A 21,652-nucleotide genomic window follows, 5' to 3' on the forward strand; every position below is an offset into this window, starting at 1 on the left:
AATTGCTTCCATTCAACAGCAAGTGGAACAAGCCTTGATCAAGGGAGGAGGCCAAGACATTGTGGCGGAAGTAGCCACACTTGATCTTAATATAGAGCCATGACAGTAGGTGCGGAGGATTTACTAGTTGAGGTAGGTTTGTTGGGTGCCCAAGGGCTTCCCTTGGTTGATTCTGGATCGTCATCACCTGTGCCTTCATCTTCTTTTCAGGGCTTTACGGATCGGAGATCCCTGTTAGTACACCTGCTGCATCCGTGACCCCCAAGGTAAGGGGCACAGGGAGCAGAAGACCCCTTCAGAAGACGTCGTCTTCTTCTACTTCTCGTAAGCCTCCGGCTTCCCATCCCGGAGCAGAGAAAGTGAAGTCATCTTCGTCTTCACAATCCAAAGGGTCCAAGAAGGTCAAGTCCTCTAATGGAGAAGGCCCTCCCGTACTCCTGCCGAGTCTGCGCCTTCTCCCGCTGCTGCCGGAACTCCCTCCGGTGACTCCTGCCGGGGTCGTGGTACCTGGTACCTTCGATCCTGCTGCATTTTCGGCAGGAATGATGCAGCATGTAGGTGATTTGGTAGGGTCTCTTAAGTACGAGAGTTGAGCAGATGTTTGCTCAACTCTCTACCACTCTTAACCAGTCAGGGCAATCCATTCAGAACCTGACTGAACGAGTGTCCGACCAAGAGAATCGCCTAGCAGGCCTGAACCAGGCACCTCAGGCCAACCTCCCGGTAGCAGGAGCTGGTCTTCGCCCAGCTGCCGGACTATGACACCCTCCCTGCTTTCTCTATGAGTAATCCTTGGAGGGTAGCAGCTTATGCTCCCTTCAAGGACGGCATGATTTCCATTCCGGAATGTGGAACTCGAAGGATCGAGGACTTCGAGTTCCACCCAGCCGACTAACAGCCTCCTTTCATGGGATATGCGAGGCTGACGGAGACAGCCTTAAACAGGGAGGATAAAATCCCAAAAGAAATGGTGTTATATAGCCGGGACCACGCTCAGAGAGAGTGGTTGCATTGCTTGGAGGAATGGGACTGCACTAACACCAGACTCCAAGCATTCAAGAGCCCGTTTACTATCTTCGCCACAGAGGAGGAGGCGCCACTCCCCTTTATGACGAAGATAGCAGAGGTCACAATGCAGGCGGGCATGAAGGATGAAAACCCCTTCCACAACAAGGGAATCGGACCCTACGTCCCCTCTCTTCCCTGCTTTCGGTGTGATCTATGGGAGAACCTACCGGCCACTTTTACGGTAGGTAAACTCAAACCGGACTGTGCCATGGAACAGTTCGGTGAGGGGTTACCCAGATTACCAGACAACCTCATTCAGGCAGAGTTTGAGGCAAGAACCAGGCTAGGCAGAACCCTCAACACCCTGGTTATGACTGAAGTGGCTGCTTTGACGTACGGCACGGAGCCTCGTTTTAAGCTCCTAGCCAAGTCGCAAACCCAGACAGTCCAAGCGGACTTGTACGGGTTTATAGTGGCAAGAAGGAACTGCCGGAAGCAGTCCGTCCTTCCGAAAGCAACGATTCGGCACGAGCCGAACAAGTTGCTTTCCTCCAACATCAGGGAGTCGGACCTCTTCATGGAATCGGCAGTTAACCCTCTTACGCCAGCGCAGTTAAAAAAAAATTGTCTCCCGTGTGCCAGAGGTGTTTCAGAGTGAGCGCGGAAGCGTAAAAACTATTTTTTTCAAAAAATCACAGCGCGCTTAGTTTTCAAGATTAAGAGTTCATTTTTGGCTCCTTTTTTTGTCATTGCCTGAAGTTTAGTATGCAACCATCAGAAATGAAAAAAATTATCATTATCATATATAAATAATGCGATATATGATAGCGCAAAAACGAAATTTCATATATAATGTATTCAAATCGCGCTGTGCGCAAAACGGTTAAGGTAACAAGTTACTTTTTTTTTCGTTGTAATGTACACTAAATTGCGATCATTTGGTATATAACACTTTGTAAAACGATAAAAGCAACACAGACAAAAATATTATCACAAAATAATGCATGAATTCGTAACGCGCTTGGACGTAAACAAATATTTTTGTCAAAATTCACCTATAAATCTAAATATTGTCCTAGAGACTTCCAATTTCTTTCACCATGAAGACAAATGATTGAATATTACTATACTGTAAGAGTATTAGCTTACAATTGCAGTTTTCGACCATATCTGATGAGTTAAAGTTCACCAAATGTCGAATTTTTTTATATATATATAAAAAAATTATTTCGGAAATAAGAAAAGCTACAACCTTCAAATATTTTTTTGTTTTATTCTACATAAAATTGCGTACATTTTTCATATATAAAACTCTATGAAATGCCTAATATGAAACGGAGCAAATATTCCGAGAATGGTAACGTACACATTTCGGAGATTTGTGGTGGAGAATCCGCGCGCGAAGGGGAGGAAAGATTTTTTTAAAAATTCACCATTAATCTAAATATTTTGCTAGAGACTTCGAATTTGTTTCAAGATGAAGATAAATGACTGAATATTACTAGACTGTAAGAGTTTTTAGCTTACAATTGCAGTTTTTCGACCATTTCGTAGAGTCAAAGTTGACCGAACGTGGTTTTTTTTCTATTTATCGTGATTTATATGCAAATATTTCGAAAATGAGAAAAGCTACAACCTTCAATTATTTTTTGTTGTATTCTACATGAAATTGCGCATATTTTCATACATAAAACTTTATGTAACGGCTAATTTAAAAGGTGCAAACATTACCACAATCGCACGTATGATTTTTTCGGAAGAGTTACCTCACGGAAAAAAAGAAAATGTTATTTTTTTCATAAATTCACCATAAATCGAAAATATGTGCTAGAGACTTCCATTTGTTTCAAACTGAAGTTAAATGCTTGAATATTACTAGAATTTAAGCGTTTTAGCTTACAATTGTGTTTTTCGACCATTTCGGTAGAGTCAAAGTTGACCGAAGGTTGAAATTTTGGCAATTATCGTTATTTATATGAAAATATCTCAAAACGGATAAAAGCTACAACCATGGGCTGATTTTAGTTGTATTGTGCATGAAATTGCGCACATTTCCATATAAACTTTATATAACGGCTAATTTTAAAAATGGTGCAAACATTACCACAATCGCATGTATGATTTTTTTCAGAAGAGTTACCGCTGCGGACGTAAGGAAAAGTTTTTTTCATAAATTCACCATAAATCAAAATATTGTGCTAGAGACTTCCATTAGTTGCAAATTAAGGTAAATGATTGAATATTACTAAAATATAAGAGTTTTAGCTTACAATTGCGTTTTCGCGACCATTTCGGTAGAGTCAAAGTTGACCGAAGGTTGAAATTTTGGCAATTATCGTTATTTACATGAAAATATCTCAAAACTGATAAAAGCTACAATCATGAGTATTTTATTGTTGTATTCTACATAAAAATGCACACAATTTCATATGTAATACTTCATGTAACGGCTAATTTACAGTGGTACAAAAATTATGTCAAGGTGACGAAATAATTTCCGAGATGTGCACAAATACTTTTTAGTGCAGCAAGAAAGAAATTCGCGCTTGCGCGCCTGCATAACGATTGTAAACAAAACAACACCTTGATCCGTGAACTCCCAGCATCCCCCAAGGCGCGGTGATTCAAAGTTTTAGGCTGGTAGGCCTATAAGTATTTTCCGCGAATTTTAAAAAAAACTTTTGTAAGTCGGCGTAAAATACGTCCAGTCGGCACACGGGAGGCAAAAAATGTCGAGGTAAAATACGTCCAGTCGGCGTAAGAGGGTTAATGAGGTCCAACACGAGGCGACGAGGCTTAACCAGAACCTCAGAGCTTGTTGGGGTCTCTCGGCAAAGAGGAAACCTGAGAACCCTTCCTCCTCTAGCAAAAAGCTGAAGAAGACAAAGAGGTTCCAGCCATACCAGAAGCAGCAAACAGCAACACTTCGTTCAAGCTGTTCCGGTTGCTCAGACAGACAATCGGCAGCACCAAAAGGACAGAACCAACCGATTCTCCTGCTGTCCCCACAAAGTCAGAGCCCTCGACCTCTTACGCTGTTTCCCCCGGCATTCAACCAGGTGTTTGAAAGCCAAGCCTTCCAAACCTTCAACAGGGTTTGCCAGGGGAAGCAGGGCTAGAGGTGCCTTTCGGCAACGAGGCGCAGGAAGAGCTACCAACAGGGGTAAGCACTTCCATGGAGGACGCGGAGCTCATTCCGCACAACAGCAGTGAGATCTCCCAGGTAGGAGGGAGGCTGTTCCTCTTCCGGCACAGGTGGGGGTCAGCAAATGGGCACAGAGCATTGTTTCCAAAGGACTGGGTTGGAGTTGGATCAAGGTCCCCCTCCACCCAAGTCATTCCTTCAGTTACCATCAAAGGAGAAAATAAACTTGTTACAAAGATCTTATGATAATATACAGTCAGTCCTATATCACAGACACATCTCCAATCAAGCTTTACTTAAATCTGCTTCCATTTTGGCTGCACGTGATTTCCATCTATGTTGATGCAAGTGCTCATAAAGTTATCATCAGTGTTTCATTCAGATAGCACTGGTATGACAGCTTAAGTTCAGTCCCATGAATTTTGAAGTACAAGCACTGCCAGCACACTAACAATCAAGAAAAACTCAAGCTTGTTCACAAGCAATGCTATGCCAGAATGCGCACCAAGTTCCACCAACATTTTAGCACAAGTGTGGGAACTTTTGGGCAAAACCATATCCAATAGCCTTTGATTCATATTGTTCAAACTTGGCAAAGAGAGAGTGTTTACAGGAGGTCGTTTTCTGATACAACAGGTTTCTACAATAGCCTTTTCTTAGTTTGAAATCTACCAGGGGTAGGAGGCCAGTGTTAGACATGTCAAAACTTAATTTCTTTGTAATGTAGTTCCCTTTCTCCTTGGAGTCGGCTCTGACCCAGTTTGTGATGGCTTAGAAAATGAGGTCTGGATGTTTATTGCTGACATGACAGGCACCTATTTTCATGACCCATCCACCAGCAATCTCAGACGTTTCTTTGCTTCGTCTTTCAAAGTAGAGTACTGTATTTCAATTTCGAGTACTGTTTTGGCCTCAGCTCTGTTCCTCAGGTTTTTACTGGAACACTGTCCCCCTTCACAAAATGGCTACTTCTACCGAGTATAAAAATTCCCCTTTATGTGGTTGATGATTGCAAAGTCCAAGATGATTGCCTGAGGACTAGAAACCTTTTTGTCCTTAGCCTAGGCTATAGGGCATTGTAATCAACCTGGAGAATTCAGTTTTAGCTCCAACTCAGAAATTACATATCAGGGATGGTCCTGAATGCTATGACTTTGGGCTTCCCCCAATGAGAAATTGAGGCCTCCAACTTTCTTTCTCAAGCAGAAGATTTGTAATCCATAGATGAGCTTCCCACAAAATATTGACTTTCTATGTAGGCTACATGTCATTGGAAAAGCTAGTGATGGGTGGCAGACTATGCTTGAGGCTTTTTTAATTCTATCTCCAGAAGCACTGACTCACAGAAAAGTCTTAGTCAGATTAGTTGTTTATCCCTTGGAATCAAAATCCTCTTCCCTCCCTTGAGTGGTGGATGAGGAAGGACTTCTTGCTGCAGCTCCCCTAGTATTTCTGGGCTCAGCTCGTGTCGCTGCGCGAAATATCCTTTAATCTATTATTTCTAGGGTAAATGTACTAACACATACCAGAGAATAAATAAAATAAAGAAAAAGGTCAGTATAACTGACTCGCTCACCTCCAAGAGGGTGTCAGTATGAACACTAGGCGAGTGAGACCACTACCACGAGCCAAATACCAATAGAAATCTCCCACAACAAAAACCCTCCATGAGGAGAGCCGACCCACAGAGTGAGCAGCAGCTCGTACTACTACTACTCCATCCCATGCTGCCGACTGCTGCGCCTCTGGTGGTCATCCTTTTAAGTTAGCGCACACGAGTCACTTGTGCTATTTTTCTCTCTGTGTTTTTTGTGCCCTTTCGTTGGATTTATCTATAATGGAGTGTGCAGCTATTGCAGCAGCTAAGTTAAGTACTCAGTATTTATGGTTAGTTGGTTCTTTCCGGCCCTCAGTCAGTATTGCCGTTTTTTAGGTATAAATACGAACTCGGGGTCGGAAGCATGGCAGCATGGTTCTGCCGCGTGGTGGGTTCGTTCTCGGTCTCCCATACCTAGAACATCCCCTTATCTATGTACGCTTCGATATTATTATCCGTTTTACTTAGGGTACTGTCTACTCAGTTTTGTTCATGCAATGCATGTCTTTTACCTTATGTAGGCTTCTTCTTTCCAGATACCCTAGTCCCGGCTCTTAGTATCGGCCTCTGACTAGCTTTGAGTGGTAGACTTTCCTCGGGTTATTCGTAGTACACTCCTGGATTTTTTCTCCTACTATATTGTTTTCTTTCTTTTATTTTTATTTAATTATACCATGTATTTTGTTATGGTTAGGTTAGTTAGGCGTCTGGCTTAGCCTAGGTCCTGGCTCATCGAGCCTATGCTACCGCTCATCAGTTCGGATTGCTTCCCTATAGCATCTCTCTGATCAGTCGGTTTTGGCCCAGTGGGTCTCCATGCTACCGCTTTTCAGTTCAGTTTGCTTCCCGATAGCATCTCTCTGATCAGTTGTTGGTCCTAGGCTTAGTTATCTTATTTTAGTCTTACCGTCTCGTGTCACTACGCGATCACGAGACAGCCAGACGCCTGCCCAGTCCCCTTCCCCCCTCCTCCGCTTCTTCCATTGAGTCGGGGAGGGTGGGTCGGTCTGCCCACGCTCGCTCCACCATAACCCGAGCATGCTTCCCTCTCTCTCCCCCTCAGGCGGAGGGTGGGCCAGGGAGACTGGACAGACCCAGACTGGACGCGACCTCTCCCGGCTCATCGGTCCGGTCCGGTGGTAATGTGGTGGGGGTGGTACTGGCCTTTCCCCCCATCCGTTGCTTCCTTGTCGCTCCGGTTCGCTCGAGCCTGTATGTTCTCCTCGCTCTTCCCGACCTTACTAGGACTCCTTTCCTGATCGGAGTCCTAGCATCCAGCGGGAAGATGTTAGTCCACCCAGTAGAGTGGACCGGAAGGGAACATACAGTGGGTCCCTGCTAACCTTACCGTATTGCTGAGTTACTACACTCCGCTACGCACTGGACTTGTTCCGGTTCGTTTGAGTTTTAGGAGGTTTAAAGTGTTATTAGATTAACTATAAGTTTATCTTAAGTACCTTAAACCTTCCCCCCCCCCCCCCCTTACATGTCTTACCGGATATCTCCGGGATTATAGCCTATTCAGGCGATGCAGGGGGGGGTATGCCCAGATTTTTTTCCGAGCTCCGGCATGCAACGGAGTTCTTCTGTCCTTTAGCCTGTAATGTGTTATTCTTTAAGATACTCATGTGGCTTCCCACTACAGTCCACCAACTGTGGAGTCATCCGGGATGCGCCGCCACACTCAGGACCCATGTGGACACGAAGTTTGCCGGTCCCATGCTCCATGCGCGACTCTGCACGGGGACCATCCAGGTCTGGTACCATGAGACGTGTACCATATGTTACGATCTGGTGAGCCAGCTTTTAGAAGGGGTGAGTATTCCATCTCCGTAGCTGCTCCGCTTCTGTTTTAGCTTAAGTTTTCTATCATCCACTTTAACTTAAGGCATCTAAATTTAAGTTATATTTTAAGTTTTTAGTTTTAAGTGATTCTTAAATCTAATCTTCGCCCTCTCTTCCCAGGCGCCGGCAGTGAAAGATACCGCTCTGGCAACCCTGCGGGCCTGGTCGGCGGTTTTGGGAAGAAACGCCGCCAAGGGTATGCCCTACATCTTGGAGAAGCGGTTGGCGCTGTTTATCTTTCCCCGGAGGCAGGCGAAGGATACGCCGACCCAGTAGAGGCGGCCCCTACTATCGCCTTCATCCAACAACAGCTGGCTGCCTCATTAACTGACCAGACCAGGATATCTCCACGGACGTCGCGACTTTAGATATTAATGTGGAACCTATGGTAGGTGTAGACGACCTGTTGGTCGAGGTAGGTAGGGTGGACACCCAAGGGTTACCCTTGGGTGTGACTGTTTCTTCTACTCCCTGCACCCCCTCTCCATCCTTCCAAGGCTTTACAGGTGATGAATTATATACTCCTCCTGACGCTTCGTTAGACCTAAGGTCAAGGGTCAAGCAGTGAAATCCTTGACTAAGACGTCGTCGTCGTCTAAGAAGTCGACTTCGGCGTCATCCTCCTCACGTAAGTCTCCGCTGGGAATCCCGGAGCAGACAGGTCTAAAGCTTCTAGCTCCGGCTCTAAGTCCTTGAGGAGTAAATCCTCCAGAGAGATCTCGCACCCCGGCGGCAGAGTCACCAGTTCCGCTACCCTTGGTTCCGATTCAGAGCCACCCCTCCACCTCCGCAGCAGCTCCGGCCTTGGACTCCAATGCTGGCCTGTTGCAACAGGTGGGCGACCTGGTTGGGTCCTAAAGAGTAGCATGGAACAAATGATCTCTCGTCTGTCGGATAGGATTACTTCCCAGGACTCCATTATAGCCGACTGAGAGAAGCCCCTCTAACCTCTCCTTCACTTTCCAATACGAGTGGAACTCAGCTTCCTCCGTATGACTCGCTACCTCCGTTCTCGATGAACAATCCATGGAGAGTACGTCATACGCCCCCCTTCCAGACGGTCTCATTTCCATACCCGGAATTCGGAACTCGAAGGATAGAGGAACTTCGAGTTCTTCCCGGAAGACCTCCAGCCTCCGTTCATAGGCTACGCAAGGCTTACAGCTTCAGCCATGGTTCGGGATGATAGGGTACGCGAAGGATACAGTCCTCTATTCACGAGACCAGGCTCAGAGAGAATGGTCTCAGATGTTTAGAGGACATTGGATTGTTCTAATACCAGGATACAAACCTTTCAAGAGTCCCTTTACCATTTTCACAATGGATGAGAGTACCCCGCTCCCGTTCCTAACAAAGATCGCGAGGTCTACCATCCCAGCGGCCCAGAAGGGGGAACCATGCCTCAATTGAAGGAAGCAGATCCCACATCTCCGTTGCTCCCCTCAGCCGGAGAATTGTGGGAGGACTTGCCAAACACCTTCTCAGCTGGCAAACTCAAAACCGGACTGTGCTATGGAGCAGTTTGGTGAAAAGCTACCATGGCTCCCAGATAGCCTTATTCAGGCTGAATTGACGCGAAATCGCGATTAGCCAGATCAATTAACTCTATGGCTATGTCCGAGGTAGCAACCATAGCTTATGGCTCAGAACCGCTTTTTAAGCTCATGACCAAAGCCCTGACTCAAACGGTACAGTCGGATATGTTTGAGTTTGCCACTGCTAGAACGAATTGTAGGAAGCATGTCCTACCAAGAGGCAACCATTCGACATGAGCAGAAGATAGGTTAACTCTCGGTCTAACACATCTGGGGAGCAGATCTCTTCCCAGAAGCTATGGTGAAGGAAAAAGTCCAGTCAGAGGCTACGAGGCTGAACCAGAGCCTTAAGGACCGTTGGGGCCTTACGGCTAAGAGGAGACAAGACCTAACACCTAAAGGTAAGGGGGACAGAGGAAACCTAGGCGTTTCCATCCTTACCAGAAAAAGCGCAGCCACGCTTTCCTCAGCAAGTTCCAGCGGTGCCCTTAGTGCAAAACAGCCCAACCTTCCACCTCTAAGGCTCAATCACAGCCAATTTATGTGATATCCCCTCAGCCTAGCCCTCCACCTCTTACGCCATCTCTCCAGCTTACAATCAAGCCTTCGAGAGTCAAGCTTCACAGAAGTATGACCGCTCGGGTAAGGGAGGCAGAGGTAAGCGTTCCTTTCGCGGGGAGAGGATCGGGAGGCCCCTTTAACAGGGGAAAAGCACTTCAGAGGAGGCCGAGGCGGTTACCAGAACCAATGAAGAACTTCAGGTAGGAGGGAGGCTGTTTCACTTTCGCCACCGGTGGAACTTCAGCGAATGGGCTCAGAGCATAGTGTCAAAAGGCCTGGGTTGGAGCTGGTTGACGAACCCACCTCCATCCAGACCTTTCCGTCAACTTCCTTCCAAGGAATTGACAGAGTACGCAGAGGACCTCCTTCAGAAAGGAGCTATAGCGAGAGTCAAGAGATTAAATTTCAAGGTCGCTTGTTCAGCGTGCCAAAGAAAGGCTCACAAAAAAGAAGGGTAATCTTAGACTTGTCCCGCTTAAACTTAGCCATCCGCTGCGACAAGTTCAAGATGCTCACGATCTCACAGGTGAGGTTTACCTTACTTCCCCGTGGGGGTGCCGTCACCACCTCTATCGATCTTACAGACGCCTAACTATCATATCCCTATTGCAAGACACTTCCGTCCATATCTGGGTTTTCAAGATAGGAGACCAGGCATTCTCCTTCAAGGTAGTTCCCTTCGGACTCAACGTGGCACCCAGGGTGTTCACGAAACTAGCGGAAGTGGTAGTGCAACAACTCAGATCACAAGGGATTATGGTAGTAGCGCTATCTCGACGATTGGTTGATTCTGGGCTTTTCAACAGTCGAGGAATGCAACAGAGCTACACTGAAAGTGATTCAGTTCCTGGAATATCTAGGCTTCAAGATAAACAGGACCAAGTCAAGACTCACTCCAGAGTCAGACTTTCAGTGGCTGGGCATTCAATGGAATCTATCCTCCCATACTCTGTCGATTCCATCAACCAAAAGGAAAGAAATAGCGAAGTCAGTCAAGCAATTTCTAAGTCACAAGCTGGCGTCAAGGAGAGCTCAGGAGAGGATCCTGGGTTCTCTCCAGTTTGCATCAGTGACGAACGTCTTAATGAAAGCCAAACTGAAAGACCTAACCAGAATCTGGCGCTCACGAGCAAAAATGTCAGGTCCAGGGACAAACTATCCTCAGTCCCTCTGATTCTAAAGAATCGACTTCGGCCGTGGGCGAAAGTCAAGAATTTGTCAGTGTCAGTACCCTTCAGCCCTCCACCAGGGATTACCATCCACACAGACGCGTCCTTAAGCGGTTGGGGAGGGTATTCCCAGGGTCCAAAAGGTTCAAGGAACTTGGTCACCTCAGTTCAGTCAGTTCCATATAAACGTACTGGAGGCAATGGCAGTGTTCTTGACTCTAAAAAAGGTTGCGCCCAAGCCAAGTACTCCCACATAAAGCTAGTTCTGGACAGCGCAGTGGTAGTACATTGTATAAACAGAGGAGGCTCCAAGTCACGTCATCTAAATCATGTGATGGTAGCCATCTTCTCCCTGCAGACAAGTTCAGTTTGGCATCTCTCCTCCACTCACTAGCTGGAGTGAGAAACGTCATAGCAGACGCGTTATCCGATCAGTACCCCTAGAGTCGGAATGGTCACTGGACAACAGTTCGTTCCAATGGATCCTTCAAAGAGTCCCAGGGCTACAGGTGGATCTCTTCGCATCTCAAGCGAATCACAAACTCCCCTGTTATGTAGCCCCCAACCTGGACCCTCTTGGCCTATGCCACGGAACGCCCTGGCTCTAAAAAAGACTGAAACAAAACTGGAAAAACAAACGGAAGAAGATTTATGTCTTTCCCCCAGTGAATCTTCTTATGAAAGTTTTAAACAACTCAGGACGTTCAAGGGTTCAAGTGGCTCTAGTAGCCCCAGACTGGCCGAAGAGCAATTGGTATCCCCTAATTCTGGAGCTGGGCCTTCGTCCTCTTCGGATCCCCAACCCTCCCAGGCTCTCCCAGTCAGTACAAACGAAGACTGTGTTCGCTTCCTCAGGGATTCTCAAAACCCTAACTTTATGGATTTCATGAAGTTTGCGGCAAAAAGAGATGCGAATATTGACCCTCAGAATATTCTCTTCTTGGAATCCGATAAAAGGGATTCAACTTTGAGACAGTATGATGCTGCTGTCAAAAAGTTAGCAATCTTCCTGAGAGAATCTGATATTAGAATCATGACAGTTAATTCAGCTATATCCTTTTTCAGACCTTATTTGAAAAAGGTTTAGCAGCTAGCCACGATTACGACAAACAAGTCAGCCTTGAAAAAGATATTTCAATTTGGGTTCAACATAGACTTGACGGATTCCTACTTCTCGTCTATTCCTAAGGCATGTGCTAGACTTAGACCTTCTGTAAGGCCTACGTCAGTTTTATGGTTCTTGAACGATGTTCTAAAACTGGCTTCAGAAACCGATAATGACACATGCTCGTTTATAATGCTCTTAAGGAAAACCCTGTTTTTATTAAGCTTAGCTTCAGGAGCAAGAATTTCAGAACTGTCGGCTTTATCCAGAGATCCGGATCATATTCAATTCCTTCCCACAGGGGAAGTACTACTTCTCCGGAACGTAGCTTTTTTTTTTTTTTTTTTTTTTAGCAAAGAACGAAGATCCTTTGATGAGGTGGGAACCTTGGAAGGTACTACCCCTTCCACAAGATGTATCTCTTTGCCCAGTTACAACCTTACGAGCCTTTCTGTCCAGGACCTCCTCATCCTCATCGGGTCCCCTCTTTAAGAGGGAAAAAGGTGGTTTACTTTATCCATTAAAGGCATCAGGCAACAAATCCTGTACTTTATTAAGCAAGCCAATCCTGACTCTTTCCCGAAAGCACATGATGTCAGGGCATTATCCACCTCATTATTATTTCCAACACATGAACTCGATGAGTTGAAAAAGTATACCGGATGGAAATCGCCGACAGTGTTCAAACACCATTACCTTAAGTCCTTGGAAGCTCTGAAATTTTCAGCAGTATCAGCGGGAAACATAGTTTCCCCTGATTCTAGTTAATTTGTAGTAGAAGATTCATTTCCTCCTTTCTACCTGCTTCACCCAACAGTTCGTCTATTCCTACCGTGTTCATTTACATTCACCTGGTGTCTTAGCTGCTTTTATGATGATGTAGTGTGTGCCCCTTATTTTTTGCTAGGGACACTCACAGATGATTATGGATTTTGATCTCATGGATGTTACCCCCTTATTTTTATGCTAGGGGATACATCTCATTTATAATGGTTACGGGTTTGTATATTAAGTCATATGCATTCCTATATTATCCTTGTTGTTTAATTTGTTCACTTGATTATTTAATTGCTATTATATTTTGATACATGCCTTTACACAGATACCATTTTGTTACATGTAAGCCAATTTTTACCTCTGTACATATGTAAATTGCCTTATGATAAGAAACATGTTTAGAATTAAGGGTAATTTAAGCATATTTCAATTTTGTATCACTGTGTATTTGTATCTTTTTAGCAATTATATTCTTTTTTATATTTACTTTATTTTTTATTTTTGAGACCTATTCTGATTTATTTTATTACTTTTGTTTACAATCTTGTGCTATTTCTCTGGTACGATTTCGCGCAGCGACACGAGCTGAGCCCAGAAAAGGGATTTTGACGTAAGGAAAAAATCTATTTCTGGGCGCATTGGCTCGTGTCGCCAGCGAAATCCCACCCTACCCATCCCTTCGCCCAAGATTGTCTGCTAAACTTCAGGATGGCACCAGAGGCGCAGCAGTCGGCAGCATGGGATGGAGTAGTAGTAGTACGAGCTGCTCACTCTGTGGGTCGGCTCTCCTCATGGAGGGTTTTTGTTGTGGGATGATTTCTTTTATTGGTCTTTGGCTCGTGGTAGTGGTCTCACTCGCCTAGTGTTCATACCGACACCCTCTTGGAGGGTGAGCGAGGTCAGTTATACTGACCTTTTTGCTTTATTTTATTTTTTCTCTGGTAATTGTGTTTAGTACATTTACCCTAGAAATAATAGATTAAAGGATATTTCGCTGGCGACACGAGCCAACTCCGCCCAGAAATAGATTTTTCCTTACGTCAAAAATCCCTTTTCATGAACCCAGACCTATCACTTATCTGATGCTTCAGATGGTCCCTAAACTCCTGCGAATACCAGCACTTGACTGTACAGGCAACTTAATTTCTTTGATCCTTCGAACAATAAGGTAACAGTTGACCCCTGCCTATTTGCAGTTCTGGATTCATGGCTTCACCTATTCACGGACTTTTCTGGAGACCATACTTATATCCACGTTAGCAGAAAATTTGCCTATTTGTAGAATTTTTCATTGACATATTTTCACTAATTACTGTATTTTCATATTATTCTCATGACTAAATACATTTTTCATGATAAAACTGTTATATAAAATAGGCAGGTATAAGTGTTTTTTAGTTGTTAAGTATCTGTGGATTTAGCTATATTCACTGGGGTTGTGGTCCCATCCCTGTGAATTCGTGGGTTGACTGTATGGCTTTTTTTTTCTTTTATGAATCTCTTCAACATGAATGTGAACATATATTTGAGATGAAATATATTGTCAATAGTGATGAAATATTCTCATGTAGTATTATGATTTATGAGATGATAGTACAGTAATACCCCGAACTTACGCGATTCGATTTGTGTGAATTCACAACGGCGCGAACTTTTCATTGGAACCTAACTAATTATCATACGCGATATCTTCACAATAGCACAAACATTTGTGAATCCTCCAGAAACACTGCAAAAACCTGCAAAAGTGTTTATGTTTATAAGTTTTAAAGCCTTTATTTGTTAAATCTTTATTAAAAATATATTGTTTTTATTTATGTACATGCTTAAATATGATGATAAGGAATAATTACAGCACCTACAGTTACCTGAATATACTTTTACAAGATGCGATACCCATTCACAAAGTTACTACACTTTTCAAAGATTATATCCCTTCAGAAACTTTGTTTAATTTCTACAGTTAGTATAAGTTTTCATCCTTTTAAGTGTAAAATTGATATGGAAATTTTGTGTATGCTTTTTCACCCTCTGCAGACATTACGTACGTACATACATGTACATGTTTTCTTTATTCTTTATTTTATGACTGACTTATGAAGTTTACCTAGTAACACAAGGAAAACATCTTTTACTCTGAAAGAAAAAGGAAATGGCATCCCATGAATTAGGGGAAACGTTAGTATACGTACAAAAATGTATACGTATGTACGTATTAGTTACTGTATCTATTTTACACCACCATTTATTTCTTTTTTAAGGGTGTTTTTGTATTAAACTAACTTTTAAATCAAATTACATTTATTTTAATTTCATTTAAAAGTCAGCTTAATACTTAAGGAGTATGATTAGGGTCATATTTAATGTTAACTCTCGAACAAACTCTAGAAGCAAGCATATTTAGCATTTTAGAGACTGCCAAACTTACGCGAAACTTCCCCTTGCGTGGGGGTCTGGAACCTAACCTCACGTAAGTTTGGGGTATTTCTGTATTAAAGTATAAGTTAAAAAAGGTAAACGGTGACATCAACATTGATGAAATGCCACATATAGATGTACATACACACACACACACACAAAAGTAAACTTTCTGTGATATTATGAGGTGATATGAAAAGTAATTTAAAATTAATTTGCCTTGGACACATCATTATTGAGAATGCCATATGTACTAAAGATGTAAACAGTGTTTTACAGTCACACTCAGTGACATGATAAAGCAAAGTTAGAAATCAGTGAATACGTATAATTAAACAGACAATTAATGATAACTTTTTAAATGTTCTTAAAATTAACATAATGAAAGAGCCCAGTCTACAGCACAATATGAATGATGTAGTATTACTTGGCAAAGTCCAGGTAAGAAAATGAAAAAGTCAAATTTATCTAATTATAAGCAAATCAAATCAAACTTAATACAATATGGTAACTGTTACGGCCTCTGAGAGAGGTCCGCTTCAGGTTCGATATGAAATAAATAAAAAAAATATTTCAACACCAACAGCTGAAACTGAGGATACGAATATAGAAAGAAACACTAACACAACAAAGGTTTATTTACAAGCTTACTAACAAAGGTAAATGCAGAATGGTATCTCCTATTTACATAAAAAGGCAAAATCTTACATCTTGCCATGCAAATGGGGGCGGGGGAACAGTGAGGCAATTCAAGTACTTGCTGCTTAGTTTTTTTATTCGACTCGAAGCGATGGCTTTCTACAAAAGGAGAACGGCGATTGCAGACGTCCTCTTGACTCCGTATTGCAGAAAATAAAGTCTACTCTCGATACTTGAAAGTCAGGAACTCCCCAAAACCTCTAGCTGGACATTTTCTTCTTTGAAGTCTGCTCAACGTCGAGATAACTCGGTCGTCCACTCCTGAAGATGACTAAACCAGAATCCAGCCAACTCCCGTGCAACTTCCTCTGATCCTTCGTCGGTCCCTTTTTCTCTTATCTCCCACGGATGATCTCTGCTGCTGCTGATCTCTCACTGATAATCTGATCTGTGGCTCTTACTGAGGATATCTCTCTGTGACTAACTGGTGATCTCTCTCTCTCACGATCTCTGCTTTCTCCTACTTCGACCGTCGTATTTATACGACACTCAGGGGGCGAAGCCTACAGCAAATGTCACAGGCTTGCTAGAACTTCTTAGAAGACCCTCGACAGAATATTGCATCATATTTCGCTGCGTTTCTCCCGCCACTTAGGCGCGTGTTGCGCTCCACAACATGCCCGACGATTCCAGAACAACCGCGAAAACAGGCTCCTCCAACACAGGCGCGAAAGCCTCCTTATTGCCAAACTTCTCGAAAATGCATTTTCCTTTCCTTTATCTTTCTTTGCTATGAAGCAGTTACCATCACAGTAACATTTGCTAAGAAAGTTTGCTTTATAAAAAACATTAATGATGATAAAACGTGATAGGCTGAGGGTTAACACAGGTAGGCTGTCTAACTTTCAAATTGTGTGTTGTTGATGAGAGAGAGAGAAAAAGAAGGGCTGCTTTTTTCAAAGTGTATTTATATAGTATATTTTGTCACAAATATGGGAAAATAAGGTGCATAGATAGTTGCCTTTTGATTAAAGTTTTTGACTTAATGTGATGATGGTGGTTTATAAGAATACTGTTAATGATTATGCGGTATTGACAAAGTAGGGAGAATCATGGTATGTATGGAGTTGCCATTTTACATGCGCAGAGTTTTTAATTCTACTGATTTTATCTAGATTTTGCCTTTATCCTAGGCTCTATTAGTCCATATAATTGAGAGGTTACGTTAGTGCATTTTTTATACATTCATTTTTGTTTTTCAGGTAGAAATTGCATTGTTTGGTTTGTTCCCAAGTGCTGCAGTGTTACCGTTTGGATCATCTGTTAATACATTTGGGCGTCATAACTGTGATCTTGACATGATACTTGAATTAACTGATGCTGACATGCATGTAAGTAATAAGACACTTGTTTTATCTTTGCATGTAAGTAATAAGACACTTGTTTTATCTTTGCATGTAAGTAATAAGACACTTGTTTTATCTTTGAATTGAATATTTCATGTTTAGTTTATTTTCTTCACTTCCTTTACATGGTTAACATTATCGCAAAAGTAAGTCAGAAGTCAGAACATTATGCTTGCTTATTACTTCTTAGTTATTTATATTACACTTGGGTCAATGTTTTTTCTTCATAAAACCTGTCTGCTGTCAATGATATTAGTATTTTATTCAGAATCAGTGACCATTCATATAGATCAAGTAAGTTTTGCAAAACAAGCATCCAGAGAAGGAAATAGAGGTAAATTAAAAAAGTTAAATAAATGAAATCAGTATTGTTTGTCACTTCAAAGTATATTATTGTAACTCCTTAGATCGTGTGTGTCAGTATCATTGATACTGTCAGGAAAGTAATTCTGTTTTTATAGCAAAATGAATGAGAGACTTCTGGTACTACTGGGTAATATAGCAATATGGTATATGATCAGAATACTTATCCTTATGCTTTGGAATGTGTATCAATTCTTGGAATAGGCATTGAAGTCACAATATAAGTTCACTGCTGAAATACAGTTTGTGAAATGTGGCCATACAATATTCGTTTCTCAACAAACCCATTACTACTTATAATTTAGTCTATTTCATGGTTGACAAAATAAACTAAACAGAACCATTAGTTAAAAGAGTTGTTATAAGGAAGACAGCATAGCTCATGGGATGGGCTTATCAGTCACTGCTCACTCAGTCAGCTAGCTCACTTTCATGTTGTCTCTGAACCAACTCACTTCATGTTCGATTCCCCAAACTTTTGTTAATTTTTCCGTGAGTTCATATTTTCTATTATGTTTACATCTTTTGTTTAGTGCACTGGAGTGTTTTTGCACTTTCGTATTATGGTTTTGTGATTTTTCTCCCTCTTTCTAGGTTAACTGTTCAACATTTGTTGGTAATTACCATTACTGTAGGGTGATCAGTAATTACAATTTTCATACAATCAACTTACCTGTCAGATATATACATAGCTAAGACTCCGTCGTCCCCGACAGAAATTCAAATTTCGCGCCACTCGCTACAGGTAGGTCAGGTGATCTACCGGCCTGCCCTGGGCGGCAGGACTAGGAACCATCCCCGTTTTCTATCATATTTTCTCTGTCGCCGGTGGTATCAACATTGTTGTTATTACCTCCTGACTTAGATTCATTTTTCAACCTTTGATCAACGTTTTTCGACTTTTTGGTGACGTATTTGGATCGTGTTTTGGCATTCGCTACTGTGGACTGTTTTTGGAATAACTCTTTTGGATTTTTCTCAGTATGTCTGATTCTAATGTGAGTGTGAGAATGTGTGTGAATGTAGGCTGCAGGGTGAGGATACCGAAAGCTTCGGTTGATCCTCACACTGTATGCCGTAAATGTAGGGGGTTTCAGTGTTCTGCTTTTAATACTTGTAAGGAATGCGAGGGATGAATGCAGAAGAGTGGAAGACTTTGACTTCTTATTTGAAGAAGTTAGAGAGGGATAGAATTAGACGATTGAAAGGTGTGAGTTCAAGGCCTATTGAGCCTTTCACTGATAATTCTAATCCTACTGATGTAGATTCCTCCCTATGTATCTCATTCTCAGAGTGCTTTTTCGGATTCGGCATCGGAAATCGCCAATCTGAAAGCTACAATTAGAGATATGAAGTCCAAGATGGCGGACTTCAAAGGTAAGGCTAGTGAAAGTGAACATTACTGTGAAGTGAGTTCTCCCAGTGTTGTGGAGGGGGCGTTTGATCGTCCCTGCGACGCTCCCAGGCCTAGACCTCTTCCAAGCTCACAAGCCCAGAGGAGAAGGAAAGTCGAAAGCCTTAAGGAGGTTGTGGGGGATCCCCAACGGTCAGACGTCCCTTCAAGCTAGCTCTGCTTCGTGGCAGGCGGCTCAGGGCGCTTTAGAAAAAGCGTCATTCGCGAGTTGTTTCTCGTCATCTCCCTCTCCCTCACCTAAACGAGGGTGGAAGGAATCGAAACTTGTCAAGAACCGCTGAAAGCGTCATATGAAGCCTGACATAGATTCTAGTCCAGAGCGTTTCTCAGATGACGCTCCGTCATCTAGCAAGAAAGCGAAAGGGGGTGGCGTCAGCCGTCACCTGAAGTGTACGCGGAAGTAACCCTTTTTCCTTCTTCTTCCCCCGAGTGATGACGAAAGACGTCATGCACTGGACGTGGGGAGAAGCGTCAAGAAAGATCATCATGGCAGTTCAAGAGCAACTGTCATCTCTAGTGGGAGTTTTAGCGCCACGTCGGAAGGACGTGACGCTTCCAATTAAGAAGATCTCGTCCTCTCTCACCTGTTCAACGAGAAGCGTCATACGACGGGAAACGGCTAAACGTCTTACAGAAACGTCTAGTTCCTGAGAGCGAGAACAGGTGCTTACGAGAGTGTCGTAACGCCAGAGAGACGTAAGACGTCTTTTAGACGCGAAGCGTCATTGGAAAAGGAGCATAGACATGACGCTCCGTCCAATATTATGACGCCAAGTAGGACGCCTTTGGTTTTTTTGAGATGCGGAGCGTCTTCCAGGCGGGGCCGAAGCGTCATCGAGACGTCAGCAAAAGACGTCATCCATGACGCTTGGCGACGGGAAGCGTCATGTAAGCGGGAAGCGTTCTTCTAAAATTCTAGAGAAGCCGAAGCCTATGACGCCTTCAAAGACTATTAGAGCGGGAAAGAGGAAGGAGTATCATTCCCTTAGCCCTCTCCTATTAGGAGTTTGTCTCCTCAAGAAGACGAACGTTCGGAAAGGAGAGCGGGAGAAGCATGTGGATCCCGAGTTAGAGGAAAACTCGGATGACGAATATAGTGGAAGGGAAGGTCTCTCTAACTATAAGGTGTTGACTACCCTACTACTGGAGGAGTACGGAGACGAGTTGACTCCTGCCGCTCCTCCTTCTCCGCGCTCGCTCTTTTCCAGTACTAAGACGAAGAAGCCTTCGTCTTTTCTCAAAATGAAACCTACCATATCGATGAAAAGAGCTTTACATTCCTTAGACTCTTGGATGAAGTCTAAGAAAGACTTAGTAAGGACAGTCTTCTGTATGCTCCAGCAAGATTGGCTGGGAAAAGAGGCGTTTGGTATCAGACGGGAGAGAATATGGGTATTGCTCTCACTTCTACAACCGAAACAGATTTTTCGACTTTGGTTGAACGCTTCAAGGCGTCCAAGTCTCAATTCTGCACGGATTACATGGGGTATTTCGGAACTGGATCATCTCCTCAAGGGACTCTTCGTGATTGGAAAGTTTTTAACTTCTTAGATTGGTCCCTTGGGGTGATGTCCAAAGAAAGCACATGATTCGGAAGGAATCGAACCTGAAGCCCTATTATGCATATTGTCTTGTATTGACAAGGCGGTACAGGATGGATCTTTTGAAATAACCTCTTTGTTTGGAGCAGGTCTTTTAAAGAAAAGGACTGTATATGGTGCCTTCTAACTAAGGCAGTCTCACATGCTCAGAGAGCAGCACTTCTATATGCGCCTCTATCTGACTTTTTGTTCCCTTCTCAGTTAGTAAAGGACATTGCGCATTCTTTAACTGAGAAGGCAACTCAGGATCTGCTGACGCAGTCAGCAAGAAAGAAGAAACCTGTTTCTGCATCGGTACAAGAAAGGACCCAGTACAACGGTGCAGCCCTTTCGAGGTGTTCCGACCTCCAGACCTTCCACAAGGAGGAAGGCTCCAGAAGAGAGGTAGATCTGCTTTTCGTCCCTTTAAGAAAGGAAAATGAAGATTCTCTCCTCCAAGCACCAGTAGGTGCCAGGCTCCTGGGATTTGTGGAAGCCTGGACACTGATAAATGCAGACGCGTCATCTTTGGCGATCTTAAGGAAGGGATATCGTATCCCTTTCCTGAACACTCCTCCCTTAACGTCAATACCAAGGGAACATATCAGCCAAAACAAGGATCCGTGCTGAGGGATACTCTTCGATCGGATGGTGGAGCAAATGTGGACAAGAGAGCGATAGAATTGGTACGGGATCAACGCTCCCCTGGGTTTTACAATCGCCTTTTTTCCCTTTTTTCTGGTGGCGAAAGCCTCGGGAGGGCTGGAGACCAGTACTGGACGTCAGCTCTCTGAACAAATTTGTTCAGAAGGAGAAGTTCTCCATGGAGACTTCTGCTTCAGTCATGGCGTCATTACGTCAGGGAGATTGGATGGTGTCTTTAGATCTCCAGGACGCCTACTTTCACGTCCCGATCCACCCTTCATCGAAGAAGTACCTCCGTTTCATGACGGGGGGAAGGATCTTCAGTTCAGAGCCTTGTGTTTTCGGCCTGTCCACAGCTCCTCAGGTCTCACAAGCCTGATGAAGAATGTGGCGAGGTTTCTTCACCTCAAAGGTAGTGAATGTCTCGATGTATCTGGACGACTGG

The 21,652-nt window shown here is 43.5% G+C and overlaps 1 protein-coding gene across 1 annotated transcript in view; it reads left to right on the forward strand.

The window, feature by feature from the left end:
• Positions 1 to 21,652, forward strand: part of LOC135219760 (poly(A) RNA polymerase, mitochondrial-like) — a 466,613-nt gene that overhangs the window by 130,377 nt on the left and 314,584 nt on the right. The window contains exon 5 of the mRNA XM_064256805.1: positions 17,062 to 17,190. Within this exon, the coding sequence (XP_064112875.1) occupies positions 17,062 to 17,190 (129 nt within the window). The remainder of the gene's footprint in view (positions 1 to 17,061; positions 17,191 to 21,652) is intronic.

This window comes from Macrobrachium nipponense, chromosome 1 (assembly GCF_015104395.2).
Source record: "Macrobrachium nipponense isolate FS-2020 chromosome 1, ASM1510439v2, whole genome shotgun sequence".
NCBI classification, from domain to species: Eukaryota; Metazoa; Arthropoda; class Malacostraca; order Decapoda; family Palaemonidae; genus Macrobrachium; species Macrobrachium nipponense.